General features: G+C 34.3%; 1 protein-coding gene across 1 annotated transcript in view; it reads left to right on the top strand.

The window, feature by feature from the left end:
* LOC137924898 (uncharacterized) overlaps positions 1–18,979 on the top strand; it is a 156,867-nt gene extending 137,888 nt beyond the window's left edge. Inside the window, exons 4-11 of the mRNA XM_068768290.1 lie at positions 3,172–3,266; positions 7,360–7,627; positions 8,402–8,518; positions 9,346–9,425; positions 10,045–10,150; positions 11,105–11,248; positions 11,718–11,799; positions 12,352–18,979. Of these exons, the coding sequence (XP_068624391.1) occupies positions 3,172–3,266; positions 7,360–7,627; positions 8,402–8,518; positions 9,346–9,425; positions 10,045–10,150; positions 11,105–11,248; positions 11,718–11,799; positions 12,352–16,982 (5,523 nt within the window). The 3' untranslated portion in view covers positions 16,983–18,979. The remainder of the gene's footprint in view (positions 1–3,171; positions 3,267–7,359; positions 7,628–8,401; positions 8,519–9,345; positions 9,426–10,044; positions 10,151–11,104; positions 11,249–11,717; positions 11,800–12,351) is intronic.
* The last annotated feature ends 357 nt before the right edge of the window (positions 18,980–19,336 follow it).

The following is a 19,336-nucleotide window of genomic DNA, read 5'->3' as shown; positions in this document are numbered from 1 at the left end:
TATAATTGATGCAAAAGGTATAAATTTCATTATATTGCAACTCGTGAATCGAACGCGCGATGTACCATCGCAATTCTGTCCTCTACCGCTAGGAGCTACCTCTAATCACAATATAAATACATACATATCGGCATTTATCCTATAAATACGTAAACTTTTTTGTACGGGATAAAAGCTTTTACATATATTTTCAGCCTGTATAAAGTGATCACTTTTATATATGTTATTCATATAGGTATTAATATTTTCTATTGAAATGCAATATGCCAATAACTTTTGACAGTATAGTCTGCAGCGACAGATAGTAAACAATAATTAAATTTAATATTTGGTAATAGGAATATTAAAAATGTTTTTTCTTAGTGTGTTATCATAACGTTATTTATTATTTCGGAAATTGTTGTTTTGAGATAGCTTTACAATTATCACTTTAAAGATTTTACACCTATTTCAAATCATCCTTTATAGGTGGTTAATTTCATTGCACTTTTCTGGTATTTCTCTCACAACGTAGATAGGTGATCACTGTAAATTATCATAAAAGTAAACAATGATATACATTTTCTTATTTATTCATAGACTTAAATGTCAATGTACCCACAGTTCAAACGAGGCTTTGCTTAACGCTATTTTTATTCGAACTCATACAGCATACACGAAGTATAATCGTCTTATGTGTCATGCCCAGATATAACGGCTGTTAACATTACAATGATATTCTAGATAAGATCATTTGACTTTTATTAGTTTCGAACATGTCAATTTATTTCTTAGGGTACGTACACACTATAGACTTTAACATGAATTTTTAGATCCGGATTCCACCTTCGATCGCCCAGTAGTCCTCGCTGCCATTTCAAGTCATACAATTACATTTACTAAACTCTACATTCACACATGTTCTGTCCAGTTTTGATAAATTCGCAGATCCTTTTGTTCCGCGAATTCAATTCCGGTAAAGTTTTAAAAACCTCACTGGCTAGTAACAACTATTTCTTCGGAAGCAATACAACAGGAATTATATGTCATTTCAGATGCCTTTATTAATAATACCCCTCCGTATTAAACAAAAGAGATGTCGTGATTTTGTTATCACACGATCGACTTTCTCTAGGCACCCGCCAGTGGCGCTATTTAACAATCGTGGTTACTAATCTACCTTATGCCCTATTTATCTTCAATCCTATATACCTTAATAGGGTACGTAGATAAGGATAATTATATGAAGTTGTTTTAGTATAGACCTTGGTGGGTCAGTTCAGGCTAGCACAAAGTTGAAGAAAAGTATTTGTTCTGATTAGGGACGTAAATCTTGTACCAATATTTATTTTTTCGATCAGGTTGAAAAAGTCAAGACATTCAAGTAATGTACTTTCAAAAATGCATAAATATATACTTCCAATTTGTATTCCCAATTTTCTCAATAAATTACTACTGCTTAATTTGAAATGTTGATTCTTACTTATTTTTTGTTTTATTAAAAAAAATAATGATTTATAATGTATAAATATATGATTATTCTAATCAACATGGTCTACTAGATAATATGAGTCACGTCACACAGAGTACACGTCTTGAAGAGGCATTTTTCAACTTAAAATACGCAATAAAGCTTAAAATAAACTAAATCGGGAATTATGTTTGAATATCATCACAAATTTCCTTAATATATATAATATATAGCATCCAGAAAAATTCATTCCTATTTTGTACTATCACAAACAAATTTGCACTTTACTTATACGTCGTATAATTTTCCCAGTTAGAACACAAGATTCCTCAGAGCGATGATATAAAATATGATTAGATGTGACATAGCTTTAGTATATTTTATACTAGTGACATTGACATTTTTTTTTCGATTTTTGAAACAATGACGATGTAATAAACATTTTTAAATAACTTTTTACACATACTCAAGATTGCTTTACGAGATCGTATCCAGGAATGAGGAGATATTTATGTATATATAATGTCACTTCAAATAACTTCTGAAATTTCCATCATCATTATTACATTTACAGAAGTTCTTTAAATAGGTGTCTATTTTAGATGTACAAAGTTTTGGTCTTACAGTTAGCGAAAAAGTTTCTTTTAGGATTAGCCACGTACACCAAATATTGCGTGTCCAAATGTGTGTTTAATATTTGCTTGATAAATGACCTATAGTTTCAGCATTTGGGTTTACTTATGTTCGATATATATCATAGTATTATTGAATAAGAAAAAAAATATATGAAAAAGTTTAACTTGCTGTATTGCAATACACATAGAAATGTTGGAAAAGTTTATGATATATCCTCATGCATTTGATAATAAATTAGATTAAGACGTATTCAATGCAATTACACAAATCCGTAATGGCGTACTTAAGGATATTTAAATTAAGAACCACTCAAAGCAATATTCTTATGTAAGTTCAAGTTACTTCGAAAATAAACCTAAAGAGAAGGCGGATGAGTTATATTTACAGTAACCATATTTATAGACATACGTCGTTTAGTTTCTGTTTAAAGTGATACATCAAACGTGATACTTAGTAGCAAACTCCTGTATTATAAATAGCACGTTTCACTCCACTTGCGAGTCTTCCAGAAATAATTATCTCGCTTTAAGTACATATGCGCCACGTGGCCTCTGTATGGTACGTAGATGTATGTACAGTGGTAAGTTACTAAATCATTTTTTAATAATTTTGCCATAGACAAATGTTTATACAGCATTACCGTATTTGAGACAACAGTGCGCTGAACTCTTAATCTTTACTAAGTTCTAGTGCAGTTAGCCGATGGACTCTTAATGTTCTGGAAAGAAGACCACGGATTGCAGCGTTGAAAGTCTCCACAAGGTGGACAGACTTTGGGATATTGCAACTCTATGGGCGAGGCTTATGTCAGTGGACGTCCCACGGCTGAAATGATGATGATGAAACTCTAAGATACTCTCTCGCATGGGCTTAAATAAATTCATTAATAGTTTTAAAGGTGTTAGATCTTATGGCTATTACAAACGGTTAGTGAACTATGTCTGGTCACAAAAAAAAAGCATTGCGGATTTTGAATTTTAAAAAAGGAATGTTTTTAATCCATATCATAAAGTTACACATTTTGCAAATATTGGTTTAACAATGTTCATATATTGATTGTAAAGTATTTTCTCTTTCACTCACAGGGTTATTTGCACGTGTGGAGGCGAGACGCTACATTCTCCGATGACGAACTGTCGGAGCTGTTTAATAATATTGAAGACATCTACGCTTTTAACAGGTAAGTGATGAAATATTAAATTGAATGATTAGATTCTTGTCATAACTTCATGACAAGAAACAATACTTACTTAAGCGCATAGCTCCTTAATATCAAGCCCAAATTCTATATATAAAATGAATCTATATTTCCCTTGGTCGCACCCTAACTTGAATGATTACCGATTTAATTCACATTTTTTTTCTCATTACTTTGGAACCTACTTATTCTGGCTATTTAAAGTACTCGAAATTACCGAAGTTAACGTCGCTTATGGATTATTATAGCCTTATGTAATCTCAGGATATTTTAAAAAGAGTGTTATACATAAACTTCTTTGTAGGTCACATGTTCCCAACCTTTTATGGACTTCAACCTCTTTTACAAGAAAAAATCCAGTTGCCTCCTCTTACAAAATAATTCATTATACATTTTTTGATATGCCTTATATCTTCCCTATTATCTTGCCTGATATCTATTTAATAATCACGAATTAAAAATAAATTATTTCACCTTTTTTTCTAATCGACGGGTCGTGGCAGAGGATCATGATTCTTAATTAATTAAAAATACATTGACATGTTATAATTAAAACATTACTTTAATACTTATTTAAATGTTTTAACGTTTATTTATGCCAAATGATAATAAATTTTAGACGCTTAAATAAGGTATTAAATTTTAAAAAGTATTTTTAAGCATTTCTATTTGCGTTTGGGACCAACAGGAAGCGGTTAGATCCCTTAGGAAGCATATGCTAATAGTAAGACATTAAAAAAATGTGAATTTTATTGGTTGAATGTGTCTACTGCAATGGTTTGCCAGACCTTTTAAGAAGATACTGTTGAGCCTCCATTTTTGCCGCCTGATTTATGTGTTCTTTTGCCTAACTATAGTTGTATCAAAATAAAATAAAGCTATATTACACCTTAGGAATGCGTGGTAAGACGGGGATGGAGAATATCGGCCTCTTGGTTCCGTCAGTCTGTCGTCAACGCTAAAGGCGGTGTTCATGTTACTTTTTCTCGCTCCCTACTTCCAGGCGCTTTCCTTAAGCGTGGTACACAGAAACAGTAGCACTATAAAGATATTACGCCTAATTATATATTTCGAAACATTCGATAGCGATATCACATTATTAATTTTCAAAGCGTGCCATTTGTCCTAAGGCTAATGATTTGCTCCTCTCATGTTACATAAAAAATATTTTTATTAATATAAGAGTCTTATTCCATTACCCTCTCGTCAAGTGAGGGTGAAACACTCCGAAAGGGCTCGTGCGGGTGGAGGGTACTTTTACAAAAGACTCCCCATACATTATATGCGGCCTTCGCTTATTGTGTGGGCACTAATCGTTGACAATTTAGCGCGGTGGTCCCCCGTGTCGTGCGAATACGGGCGTATCGGATATCGCTGTTTTAGCTCATTGGTAGTTTATTACGTTCATTTCTTAGTTCATTAGTTCACCAAAAGTTAACAGTAATATCGATTTTTGTTTTTGAAAAAAGTCCCCTTGGTAATCATGGATTGTTGCATCCAATAAAACCTCTTTTAAAAGCTACACTTGCTTTCGGGGATCTTTTCTAAGACATTTTCAAATATATCTACTGCTTTTTCGGCATCTATAAAATATTATAGAGAAAAAGACCATTTTGGCATGGTGCAATATCAGGACTGTAAAGATCATCTGTATGGTCCCAACAATTCTACAAAATGACCCAAAAATTCTACGCTGCCATAGTCATATTTCGGCTATTCATTTTTCTGAGTTCGCTTATGCGTTGTTCTTACGAAGGATATTTCTTCGTTCGACAACAAACACATATTAGGCAGATCTAGGCGAGTATTCTTAATGCAATTCTTATCTTAGGTTTAATTTTTTGTTATAATTCTAAGTTTACGTGTAATTTAAGTAAATATTGTAATACAAATTTCGAACTGTAATCATTACAAGTTTTTGAAGGTCCATTTTGGCTTAAAAACACACACACATGTTACGAGACTTGTTTCCTAAAATTTATTTTATACCTACATTGAACGTTTTTAAAAAAATATGAATTTGGTCTGCAACTTAAGATAGAAAGATGTGTTTCTTCGCACGGCCGTTTTCAAATATCACACATTAACACTTATTATTATCCTTAACAGCAGTTATAGGTAGTATCCTTCAGGGTTCCTTGCAAAAAACTAAACTGACTTACTAGAAATGCAGCTTTAAGCTGTGCCGTCTCTACACATCACACGTTACGCATCTTCGCAAAACTCTAGTGGAAATATAGCCTTAATTTGCAATTTTACATGTCCATTTGCAAAAAGCTCTGTTATAGTTGTATATATTACATAGTACATGTGTATAAATAAACGGTTTTGTAATTGAAAAATCTCTAAGCACATTTTATGCATACCGTAACATGTACAAGGTATATCACCATTATTTCAGGCGATAGAGACGCCCTCTGCAAGGCATAAGTCTCCTTCAAAAATCGCCACCTTTATTAGGTCGTCAATCCATCTTGTGGGGAGCCTACTCTCCCCACCCCCACGTCTAACCGGTTCGTGGTCACTTACACTGTCGGTCGGTAATAAACAAGTAAATTTAATATCAAATAAGTAGTAATTCTTTCGTCCTGAATGTTTTTGTTTTAATTTAAAAAGTATATAAAAGAAACACCATAGTGCGTGGAACGTATTAACTGAGAGTAATCAGCAAAACGATAACTTAAAACGTGTAATGCGAAAACATGACTCTTGAATAGCGCCTCACTTGAACGCCAACGTTCCGGGCCGCGTTACGGCCTCGTAAAGTGGGGAAACAATGGCGTCTGGCCGCCTATTACACCGCACAAGCCGGGCGTCAGTCGTTTTACTACTACCTTCATTTAAAACGACTTCAAGCCAGCGAAACTAAACTGGTACTGCGCTGAAATGGAATTGTGAACTTTTATTAGCTTTGGCACTTATTTATTTTTTAAAAGGGTACGCGACTGTGAAATAATTTCTGCCATATATAATAATATAGGTTATATCTGAGATCGAGTTCATAGCACGCAAAGTAAAGATTATTAAAGTGCTTAGTTAGCGTCTTAACGAACTCATGAGTTGTGGGTGAGTAGCTGCTAACGTGGCCCATGTGTGTTTACTTTCATTGCCTAGCTTAGTCTAAGCCTTTCGAAAGTCTGTGGTGGTAGTCCAGCAGTAGAAGACTGAGTCTTGAGATCTTAAGTCGCGGATTCGATTCTCGGAATACATTCTTTTATAATTGTCACTAGGTACGTTAGTTATATTGGATTGCTACTGCTTACAAAAAAGTTTCTAGAGGATAGGCAACAACATCCTTTGCGTACCACAATACCACACTGTGATCGCCAACACGCCTGCTAAGCGTGGTGATTATGATATATCTCGTCATAGATTTCTTTGAAGAAGGCCTATGTTATGCAGTGGGCGTCTAAGGGACTACAACGCCTACGATATAATATAGATGTAATAATCTTTAACAATTATAGTTCGTTTCGCCCAAGTGTTTTATTTTCATAAAAAAATGGTTAACTATTTTCCTCCAGTGATACACAGGCCGTTAAACTTGCTATCCTAGAAAAATCTACACTATGTGTAGAATATATTTTTATTCATATTTTTGTTGACAATTCATTCACAAAGTATTTTTCGTGGCGTTTAAAATTTGCTTCGCATTGTGAGCGAGGAAATATTAATGCGCACTAAGTGTTAAACCGTTCAGGGTCGTAACCGCCGCGCGTTTCAATAGAATCTTTGACAATTCCAAGCCTTAATGACTAGGCTCTCTTATTTATTTTTTTGGTATAACTATGAATACTTTTTTTAAAAGCATTATAATCAAAATTTAATTGGATGGAAAGTTACGAGCCAACGTTACATAAATTTTAGATTTATAGTGCTACCAAAACCGCTGTACTGCTCTTTAGGAAAGCGCGGTAAGGTGGGAGCCGAGGAAAGGAACACTCTGAACACTCAGGAAAACTCTGGATGCATGTAGACCGTTTCCAATCCTTTCTAAATCTTTAGGGATAGCCAATGTTATGCTCGTCATACAGCAGAAAATATGGTGGCTTATGATTTATTTATTTTATTCCAGGTCTCTCTGTGAGGAGTTGAACACGTGTCGTCTCGACGCGACCTGCATAGCAAGGTGCTTCGTTAACAACACGGCTGGGTTCTCTGTGTACACTTCGTACTGCACTGGTTACCCGCGCACAATGGAACGATTGGCGGCGTTGGCATCGAAGCCTCACAGCGCCAGGGAGTTCAGAGAGAAACAGATGGAGTTACAGCATCCTTTACCACTTGCCTCGTACCTGCTGAAACCAGTGCAAAGGATATTGAAGTATCATCTCTTGCTGCAGGTTTGTTTTGTATATCTAATATATCATGCTACGTAATTTGTAATAGAAATGTAGGGTAAATATTCGCTCACATCTACTATAGACTGTATGAGAAAACCTTACAAAGATCTGACGTATAATAGTGTATATTATATGGGGCCTATTCTTGTGTTATAATAATTTTGAGAGTCACAAACAGCTATATAGTTTTAAATTCATTCAATTTTTAATTCAAAATATTTGTTATTAATCAATTCACAAGTTCTGTTCTGTATATACTTACTGTTCTGTATATACTTATTCTGACGAGAAATCGCTTTAGTCATTTTTAAAAAGATTTGTAAATCATTGTAAAAGCTAATGTATTAAGTTTCTGAATTCAACACGGTATATGACTACATATAGGGTGATAGTTTATAGGTGTGAAAGATTCAAAGGGGTGAATAAAGATATGTGTAACATATTTATGTAATAAAGCATATTTCCAATCAAGCTTTGAAATATGTTACATTAATTTATTTTATCTATTGGAATACGACAGACCAGTAACTTTTGGCAGTTCAACGCTTGCGACGAAGACAGACAGTAAACAATAATTATTTTTAATACATAGTAATCCGTAAACGTTTCTTCTTACTATATTATCATAATGTGATTTATTATTTCTAAGGCTATTGATTTTTGTATAGGTTTACCTTGCATTAATTGCCATCAAATGAACTTTACATTTACCTCTTTGAAGCTTTTACACCGATCACATATATATTAATTCCTGTGTGTGTTGGTTTCTGGCAGAACGTAGTGAAACAGTGTGCGTCTCGGGAGACAGAGTACGCGCTTTTGAAGATGACGGGCATCGCCCAGCACATCGACGATATGAAGCGTAAACACGAGCACGCCGTTAGGGTGCAGGTGAATGTCTTTTTTCATATGTTTTCATAAATAAATAGGAAATTAGTACATAGTGTTCACATAGTCGTGATTATGGTAATTATCTTAATTTTGAATGGGTTTTTTAAATTACATACAGTGCTGGTTCCAAAGTTTCGAGTACCACAAACAAAATTTACTTACAAGTAATGCAATGTAAAAAATTAAACATAAATAAGGGCCGCACAAAAACCAAGGTCACCCGCGTAACTCGTAAAATTGCTAGTCTGAAGTGGAACTGGGGGGGGGGGGGGGCGAAAGTTTCCCGAATGGCGACCACAAGCCAGTGGACTCGACGTGGGTTGGTGGTTCTTCATTAGTTGTATGACGAGATGTCCAGTCGTGGGAATTCACTGGATGCCGGCAGCGCAAGACCGGTCATCGTGACGATCTTTGGGGAAGGCCTATGTTTAGCGATGGGCATATATATCGGTTGAATAGAAGAAGATGCAAAATGCTGTTGCATACATGTGACATACTAGATTTTTTGTAATGTATTTTGACAAAATACTTTAATAAAACACTTTATTTTCACATCATCGTCCTTCCCAAAATTTGTCGTCGGGCTTGCTTGCTCCTTGCCGCTCTGGTTGCATACGTTGTTTTACATTATAACATTTTTATTACAGGAAGCACTATTCCTAGATTTTAAAAAATCCATAATAAACTAGCCATGAAAGAATAACCGTATCCTAATTTAAGTATTGAAATAACTAAATCTTTCAACAAAACCTGCTTCATGAGAAATTTTACAACGATTCGTGTATTAAATGGTTTTTTATTTTAAACAAATTCCTTGTTAATTTTAGGAGATTCAGTCGTTGCTTTACGGCTGGAACGGACCTGACTTGACGACATACGGAGAGTTGTGTGCCGAAGGGACCTTCAGGTGAATATATAACAGCTATTCATTTACTTAAAATCTTCGACTTAAAGTATCAAAAGAGTGTAAATTGAACTCCTTAGGTTCTAAAACAATCAATCTATAATGTTTATGTCACGATCGCTATTACTATTTTATTTATTTAAATCAGTAAAAAGATTAAAAGAGTTTTAAATATATATAATATAATAACAGGTATTTGTAAAATAATGTTTTTAAAGTAAAGATGAACAAGGCAATAAGTTATTATAAAAGATCATAGAAAGTAATCGTAGATGTCTTGTCAGCCTTTGAAATAAAAGTAAATTTATTAAAAAATCTTTTTCCTGGTCTACAAATTGTACCAGTAGCACCTCCATCAACAATTCATTGTAAATTTTGTTCGTGCTCTGTAAAGAAATCCGTTTTAAATACCCGGTCATTTGGACAGTATAATACATATTTAAAAAAATAATAACCTAACGTTTTTAAAATCCTAACCTAACCATGTAAAAAACTAACCTTACTTTTTAGAAAGTTTGACCTAACCGCATAGAACAATAAAGTCCCGACACGACCTATTCAAAGCATGTAATAATGACGTAAATATAAAATTACAATTATAACATCTTTTAATATTTTGCAGAGTGTTCGGCGCGAAGGCGATGCGCCACGCCTTCCTCTTCGATAAAATGCTGCTGGTCACCAAGAACAGGGAGGACGGTATCTTGGCTTACAAGTCCCATATCATGGTGAGTTAGATTTCTAAGACGCAAGCATTATTATACTAAAAGAGTACGAAGCAACTGAGGCGTGCTCCTAGTGGTAAATGATACGACCTAAATATAAAATAGGGAGTTTTGAAATACGAAATCCGTGGTATCAAGTAAGATATCTCCTTGTCTTAGATTCATATGATGCGCCTTTTACAATGTGATGCCAATCGAAGGTTTTAAAATATATAATCCTCATATGGTATGCTGGGTAGGTATAGCCTGATTAGCTCAGTAGTAGAATCATGCGTTACTTTGCGGAAGTCTATCCTAAGTAAGAAAGGGACTAATATATAGCTACTTCCGCTATGCAGCAGTAGTCGTGCAATGAAGTGCACCGTCCGCCAGCCCCGGTGCTCGGTAGTGCGGATGCCTCGGTGTTTGGCACTGGTCGGTGTAACATCACTCCTGAGGATGCCCCGTGGAGGGGTGAAACACGTGTTGAGTGAATTAACGGTTGTAGTTGCGTAATTCGCATTATTTGCCGCATGCGCATTTATCAGCGGGTTGGCGGGCGGTGTACTTCATTGCACGGCTACTGCTGCATAGCGTAAGCAGCTATATATTAGTCCTTTTCTTACTTATTTTACACATAGTAATACTAGTGTAGTGCTAGTATTGAAAAAACGCCAACTAAGTTGTTTCTGATCTAAATTATCACTTACAGAAAAAAACCTAAGGTTAAGTGATAGCAAAATTTAAATTGTGTTCTAGGTTACTTCAATAATTCTTACTTTTGGTCATTTAAAACTATAAGAAATTAACGTTACACACATTACTATTATTACATCTACTGCGACACTACTTATGTAACAAAACTAATTTTCGTGGGATTATATCGCAGTAAAGTTTTTATTGAAAATAGGGTCAGACATTATCCCTTTGAAAATAAAGAGAAAGATCAATTATGATTAGCGGATGTAATTATTCCAGTGCAACAACATGATGCTGGTGGAATCCATCGCAGGTGCGCCGCTCTCATTCCACGTGATACCGTGGGACGCGCCACGAGCGCAACTCACGCTTCAAGCCAGATCACCACGGCATAAGCGAGAGTGGACCCTATTACTAAAGCGGGTGAGTTCACTATCGTATATCAAACAACATTCACTAGGGTGAAAGAGATCCTCTACTGTCTCTCTCCCTCTTACTCTTTCTTGTAGTTCTTTAATACGAATATAAAGTTATCAGTGCTATGATATTTCGATATTTCTCACTTAGACTACTTACTGGGCAGTCTGTACCCAGTAGGCATCCATTGCTTGACTAGACACCATTCGTCGTATACAATTGAATCGATTATCAACAACTTTGCTAAATATAAAAATGAATGATGATTTCTAGCAAACATCATCCTTTTCCAAAATATGAACGCATTAAAAAAATATGTGCAATTCCAATGATGCCTCACCACTTGGTATTTCTACCTTAGCGTGTTAGCAATCGCTAAAATGTTATATTATTTTTCATAACACAATAAAGAATAAGTGAAATTTATGTTCCTTAAAGCATTTCTGGTTCTGACTGTCTTATTACGGATTATCAGGTGATCTTGGAGAACTACAATGCCGTCATTCCATCGCACGCCCGGCAGCTGGTTATGGAACTGGGACAAAACAAAACTGATGGTAAATAAAACATTTTTTTTTATTTTTCATGAACGAATTAGGAACAAGGTTGTTATTCTCAGATTTAGAAGCCAGTTTAGATCTGTATCAACTATGATTTATGATTATTATGAAGTAGTTAAAGCAGGAAAAGGCCTGAACATCAATGAATGGTTGCTAAATAAAATTTAGTTCATTCAATTTTGGGTCTGAGTGTACGCATAAATAACAAAGTTCCACAAGAACTCTTCCATTTTTCGTTTTTAATATAAATTAAAAGTGTATTATCAAGTAATTTTTTTATAGTATTCAAGAGTTTTTAGTTTATAATAAATGGATGGAACTTGGTTTGTTGATTCACTTATATGTTTAATATTATAACCTACTCTTCAAAAATTGTTAAATTTCGTTTAAATAGAGTAAATGTTGAGTTTACCATTAAACAACTATATCTTTATATAAATATAACATGAAAACGTTTTAATATAACTTTGACATTCAAAATATTTTCTAGTTGTCAGTGTTATACGTAATTTTTTATAAAAATTAAACAAATATTTTATCTAATTGCAGATGACATATTAGCGGAGAAATCCCACAATCTCATCACGCAAGCTTCTATGAGAAAACAACTTTCAGCACCAGAGTACCTAGAAAAAAGGAAGCTGGAAAGAGAACGAAGGAAATCATTCGAAAATGGAATAAGAGGTCGACTTAAAAAAGTGAATAGGAAATATACCTTACCAAGTTCACGAAACGAAACCATAGAGTGTGACTGTGTGCAGGTGTCCGCTGAGAAAGGAATTGATTATACATGTGATAACTGCTACATAGACCTTTGCTCTGATTGTGAGACAGATGTCTCCAATAAAGAGAAAAGTAGAGAAGGAAAATGTGATTGCGTTAACGATGATATCAGTATTAAGGTAGGTGGTAAATGCCCCGAATGCGACAGATCTCTTCACTATATTGACTCCGGTAGCGCTGAGCAAATAGAAAGAAAACATGTCGGATGCAAATGTTCAGACTTCAAATCTTCTCAAGAAAGCTTTAGCAAAGAATATCCGGGGTCTTCTTTGAATAAAACACGAGGATATCACTCCTCCGATAATATCATTGGTTACTCGGACTCAAGGAAGAGTAAAGAAGATTTGAGGGAAACCAACAATTCACTCTCAAGTGTTAGAAACATACCAAAAACATGTCTAAAGTGCTCCAAAATTAAAGAGAATATACCTGTCACTGATTCCACGCTTACGCTGCATACAAGAAGATCTAGGTGCATCGATAACGAGCGATATAAGACCGACACTCTGAGATCAAAATCCAAAGACGATCCACAAAGATCCAAACTATCAAAAATAGGTACGTGGAGAAGAAAATCAGAACCAGGATTGCAACAAAACTCCGTCGGGTTTGTTATGAAAAAATTACAGGACAGTGATAATGACAGATCACAGGATAGTAAAGGAGGCGAAAAAATTGAGTTCGAATGCAGAAATTGCGGATCCAACAGAATATCAAAAAAGACAAAAAACAGTGACGGTTCTGTCATATCCGATCCTGAACTAGATATAAAAAGAAAGGGAATAAATGCCGGCAATAAACCGAATTTGGAAATTAAAATGTATAACACTAAAAATATACCAAAGAAAATTTCAAAACTCAAGAAAAACAGAGCAAAGGGATTACGTATTACAACTGACACATCAAAGTTTTATACAGATTTTTCTACTGATGTTTCAACTGAAAATATTTTGCACATATCAGAATCTACTGATAGTCTTAATGTAGATAAACAACAAGAAAATAAGGAAGACATGAATACTACTACTAGCACCATCAGCAAAGATGAAGATATCGATGAAGAGACTTACAAGAAGTTAATTGAAAAGACAGATTCATTCAAGAAGAATGAATTGGAGAAAGTTAAATATTTACACAAACAAAAAGTAATAAATGAAAATTCAGAAATTGAAGATAGATCTGGTAACCCCGAAATTCAAGTTCAAGAGGAAATCGTAGAAAGCTGTGAGGAAACGGACCCACCTTTAGAAAAAATTATATCACAACTTTTATTAGAAAACCGTGAATTTCAAAAGCTACTTAAAAAACAACAACAGCGAAATAGTGCACAAAGACGACATCAAAGATTATTAAAATCACATTCTAACCCTGATCAAGTGATTTTAGCCCGTAACTTTGATTCTGTTTCTTCGAAACCAAGATATAGTCGACAAATATCTGAAAATTTAGAGTTAAATATAATTGACAAGGATAATCATGAGAATATTAGTCTACCAGATTCAAAATCCGAAGCAATCATGTCAGACGATGACCACATTTATGAAACTTTAAGGATTGAGGACAGAGTGGAAGAACGCTTACATTCTTTGAATAGCAAAAGTAAAACAATACATCACAATCCACACACTCCACGCCCTAGAAGGTTGCCATCGCCACCAAACACAAATTCACCGGAAACGAGAAACATCGTAGAATCGGACTACGTTTATTTGTCATTCAACCAACAAAGCCAAGATGACGATGGTATTTATGACGTACCAGTTAAATCACCACAGAAAGTAAAACCAATAAAAGAATCAGATTATTATGTAACAATGGAGAAGAATGGGCCCCCATCAAATGAAGAGAACTTATACGATAATCTAGTAGAAGTGTGTAAAAGGAATAAAGAAGTACCTAGTGCTCTACCTTGTGATTATTTGCCAATGAGCTCAGAACTGCAAAGTCCAAATACACCAGAAATATGGCTTAGTAGGCAAAAAGAGCACTTCAATGTATCTAGAGACAGAAAGTCTGGCTCACTTCCCAGAAGTTTTCAAGTCGTCACAAGTACTCAAGACGAAAACAATTTAAGCTCTTTCAAATGTAAACCTAACAGTAACAGCAAGACTTATTTAAACAGAGACGGTAAAGTTATGAGTATAGATAGACCTTTTACTATCGCGTCAGATCAAAGTGAATTGAGTTATGATGACGTTGAAAATTACATTAGTGACGGCGATATATTTAAATTTTGCAAAGTATCTAAATCTGCAGATACGGACTACCAACAAAATATCAGTCAATCAACATTAGAGCTGGAGGAAGAAATCGATCGTTGCTACAAAAATAATTTTGAAAAAATCGATGTCGATCCTAACAAAAATGATGCCTTAATTTTACAACCCAATTTAAATACATCTACTGCCTCTTCCTGTGAGGTTTTACCCATAGAGAGAGAAGATGAGAATAAGGATATGGAAGTTATACACCCAGAACATAAAATATACAAGCCTACGAGCAATGTTCTGTCACTTAAAAATGTGCTAAGTAGATTTAAAAACCGAAATCCTAATAAAAGCAATGAAGAGTCTGAAATAAACACAAATGACCATAGCAGTCCTGAGACGACGAACAAAAGTCCAACGAACGAAAAGAGATCGGCGCTTAACCCAAGAAGTTACTCAAGAAATTTGCTCCAGAGATTCAGAAGTATAATCGGTGATGATCCTGAAGACGCGCAGACGAAAAACGATTTTAAAATAAAATCAGCCGACGATTCAGAAAATAATCCTACGAAAAATGAAGTTAAAGTAGTTATTACTACAACTGATATTAATACTGGTACAGCACTAGCTAATGTGCTAAACGATGCTCTCAGCAAAAGCGTTCATGAGGGTACCACAATGAGTGAAAGTCAAATAGAGAAGAATAATTTGGAAACTCTGTCGCATAGCTGCGATGATCTTGCGCATAAAACTGAAAATCAGAGACCAAGTTTTAGTAAAAGTATTAGCATGGTTACGAGCACTTCGAGCTCGGTTAGTTCTTCACCTTCAAGAATGAATAACAACTCTCATCAAAGCATAAATAAATTACCGATTTACATGCAAGGCAGTAAATATTTAGGTGCTAGAATAGCTCAATCTGATTATGTTGATCCAACGACATTACTTAAGGAAAAGAATGCTCTCAAAAACGTTAATGTACTTATAAATAAAAATGCTGTTAGACCTGATAGTCTGTTTTCTAACTCTTCTTTCGTTACTTCATCCAGTGAAAGTACCTACCAAGAGACCCTGAGTAAAACTAATCCACAAAAAACAATCGATCCTCAACAAAATTCAGACACGACACAAGCAAACTCCGACGATAGCTTTTACGAGAAATCGTTCGAAAAAATAGAACATTTCACAAGCGAAGATGTCTTCAGAGACTCTGCTGTGTACTCAGATCAAGAAGATGTAGACGAAATTAAAACAGAATGCAGTGATGCGGAAAAAACAGTTAATAAAACTGTTAAGCGAATAGAAAGTATGCAAAGGAATGCCTCTTTTAGATCTAAAAAAATTATCATTACAACAAGCACAAGCGAAAAAACTTGCACAAACTCTAAGGTAATAGTAACTACGAATAAAATAAAAGAAACTATTGAACAAGATAGTTTGAAAAAAGACGTCAAGCAACCTACGAAACCGAAAATAGCACCTCCAGTCCCGATGAAACCAAAAATGAGTAATATTGCAGTATCAACTGCATTACAGAATAAACAAACCTCAAAACAAGACACAGATAATCAAGAACATTGTACGTTATCAGATTCTATCAAAGTGAACACATTAAAAGGAAATTTAAATTCGAAATCGTTTTTAATGAGATCTGAGTCAAGTCCTTCAGCGGAAAACGCTAAAAGAAATATTAAAGAAAAAGTTGCTATTAGCCAAGAAACAAACATTATTGCTAGTAATTTAAAAGAAGACCTTAAAGACAAATATAATCAACAGGGTAATATCCAAATGAAACGACTGAGTTTCGAACGGGCCAGTCTTGATTCAGCCACACGGAAAATTAAAGTACAACCCGAAAAAAGGTCGAATATCGAAACCCATAAAACAACAACTAAAACAGTTTTGGAGAGACGAATGGAGCTCGAAATGATGTCCAAAAGTCAAGTCAAAACAAACCCTGCTTTAAAGAAACCATCCTACAGCGCAAAACCAAAATCAATCACGACGAAAGTCGCGTCGTTTGAGAGAAGTGTCAGCGAAAATGGCGGCAGGGAGTCTAGGCATATAACCCCCAGTAGCAGTACAGAGAAAGCCAACATTCCTGTAATCAAAAGCAGCAGCGACCAAACAGAAGTTCCAGATGACTTGAAAAATAGTTGGGTGAAGCAAGTGGTCAATAAATTCCAATGATCGACTGCTGAGTGATACGTAAATGCATTTAAAAAATAGTTCCGTCTGTTTTTTACACCAGTTTTAACACTTTTCCTCAATATCTCACTTTATTCGCTAAACAAAGTTAATATAGTGGTTTTTTGTTGTTCAACCTCTTTTGTAAGCAAATGAAAGGCACATATGATTACTACAATCTCGCATGACTTTTATTTGCAGCGTCAAAAATTTTAAAGAAAGTATAAGATGGATTTACATGCGTTTCCTTATTGACATGGTATGCGAATAACTACATATTTATTTATTATCAAACAGAAATCAATACAAAATACGCCTAGACGTATAGTAAATAATGAACTCAAGAGAATTTACTGCACCGTGCAAATTTAAGATGCATGTAAACGCATCTTTAGCCTGATTTCTTTAACTAGAGAGATATTTTGTGTATGTTCCGGTATTAATTATGTTCGTCGAATAAAGTGTAGACACTGGCATTTTCGTACGGTACCTTAGTTGAAGTTTCATAATTATTAAGTTTTTGTTGCTATCAAGTATAGAACAAATTGTAAATATTATCAAATCTCATTGGAGCTTTGATATCTTGTGCCATAAGCAAGAGTTTATATATGGGCTGTACGCGACTATGCAAACATTCTTAAACGAGCACAATGTATATAATTGTTAATATGCTTATTTTGCTATGTATTTATTCTAAAGTGCCATCTCGAATTTACAGCAATATATTTACAAAAATAAAATGAAATATATTTTTCGTGCAATTAAATAACAATCTACTTAAAGTATTTATTTTCTCATAGATTTAAGTTCGTTGTAGTTACTAACACCAAAAAGTAGTTTTGTTTTAGTATTATCATACTAATTTTATGAATTACGTTGCTCTTTATATTTTTAGTGTTGCCAGAAATGAAGTTGTAAACTTGTTACGAAACCAACCATATAACCTAATGTTCCATTTTTAATCTGTTGCATTCTATGACATTTTATGACGCGTTCTATGCTACACATAATATTTAAATTGCGTTTTGATAATTGTAGAAATGCTTACGAAAATATACATGTATGAATTCGATATCTTGCTTCGATATTTCTTTTGTAGCGTTCAGGTGAAAATATTCACAATAATAATTGACACTACATTAACAGCGACAGCCCAACTGTCAGCTTCTGAATTCCAATCGGAGTTCCAAATTTAAATCAAATGCTAAATTATACAGATTGATTGTTTATAGATGTAAAATATTTAAAGTAATGAATATATACTACATTTATCAGTAAAAGGCTTTAAATATTTTACACCTATTTTTAATCACCATGTACAAAATTGATCGCTTTAAAATATATCAGTTTAATTATTTTTTTTCTATTGGAATTAACTTTTGACATTACAATGTCTGTAGAGACATAGTAAATAACAACTAATTTTAACACGCGTTAATTCGAATTTCGAAAACGCTTATTTTGCTATATTATCTTTACCTAATTTTTTTTTCTTCTAAAACCACTCAGTTTTGAATAGGTTTTTTTGTTTTATGAGCTTAAAAGTATATATGGCAGTTTGTGGCCAGTATTATAAAGAACGTCTCTACCTGAACGCTACACGTTGTTATAAACATTCCTAATATATAATATGTAACTTTAATTTATTGGATCGAGTACGTCAAACATTTAAAAATATCGATATACAATATGAAATATAGGATGCAATTAACTTTAACAAGACACGTATACTTAATTTTTGGAGACTGTTAGACTTAGCAAGGTTGCATATAAATATATTTTATAATAAAATAACTAACACATTATTTCTTAATATTGAATGTAAGCAAACTGCCTCTTACGCACCTGACACGTCCAATGATATCAACAATGGTTGTGTATTTTTTACAATGGTGTAACGAATTTCAAATTTACACCGATAATAGCGAACCGCGTGTTCAGATGCGAGTGTTTCGTATTTGGTTACACTAATATGTAATTTTTTATAAGTATTATTAATTATTGCCGATATCAAGGTAGGTTTTGATATTAATAAAACATTTTTTCTTAAATTTTGATTTTTATTATACAATACTCCTATACCGAAGATACAAGTTATAGTGCTTACGAGGTGTCGGTCGGGGATAATAGTATGAGGTACAGGAAAGGACCGTACGGTGCAACCAATACCTCCCCCCTCTGCTCACGTATACCTAAGACGCGGTACAGCTGTCTAGGCAGCACTGTGATAAAATACAAGACAAGGACGAATTAATAACAATAAAAAATATATACATAGTCTCTGGGACTTTAAAATTCTGCAGTGGAGATAACGGGCTGACAAGCGCAGCGAAGAACGTCCCCTCGTGGACAAAAGA

This window comes from Battus philenor, unplaced genomic scaffold (genome assembly GCF_028537555.1).
Source record: "Battus philenor isolate CCGP_79_NKW_IND1 unplaced genomic scaffold, ilBatPhil1.0.hap1 SCAF_25, whole genome shotgun sequence".
Taxonomy (NCBI): domain Eukaryota; kingdom Metazoa; phylum Arthropoda; class Insecta; order Lepidoptera; family Papilionidae; genus Battus; species Battus philenor.
The sequence above is the reverse complement of the archived record's forward strand: the minus strand, read 5'-3'. Positions and strand labels throughout refer to the sequence as shown.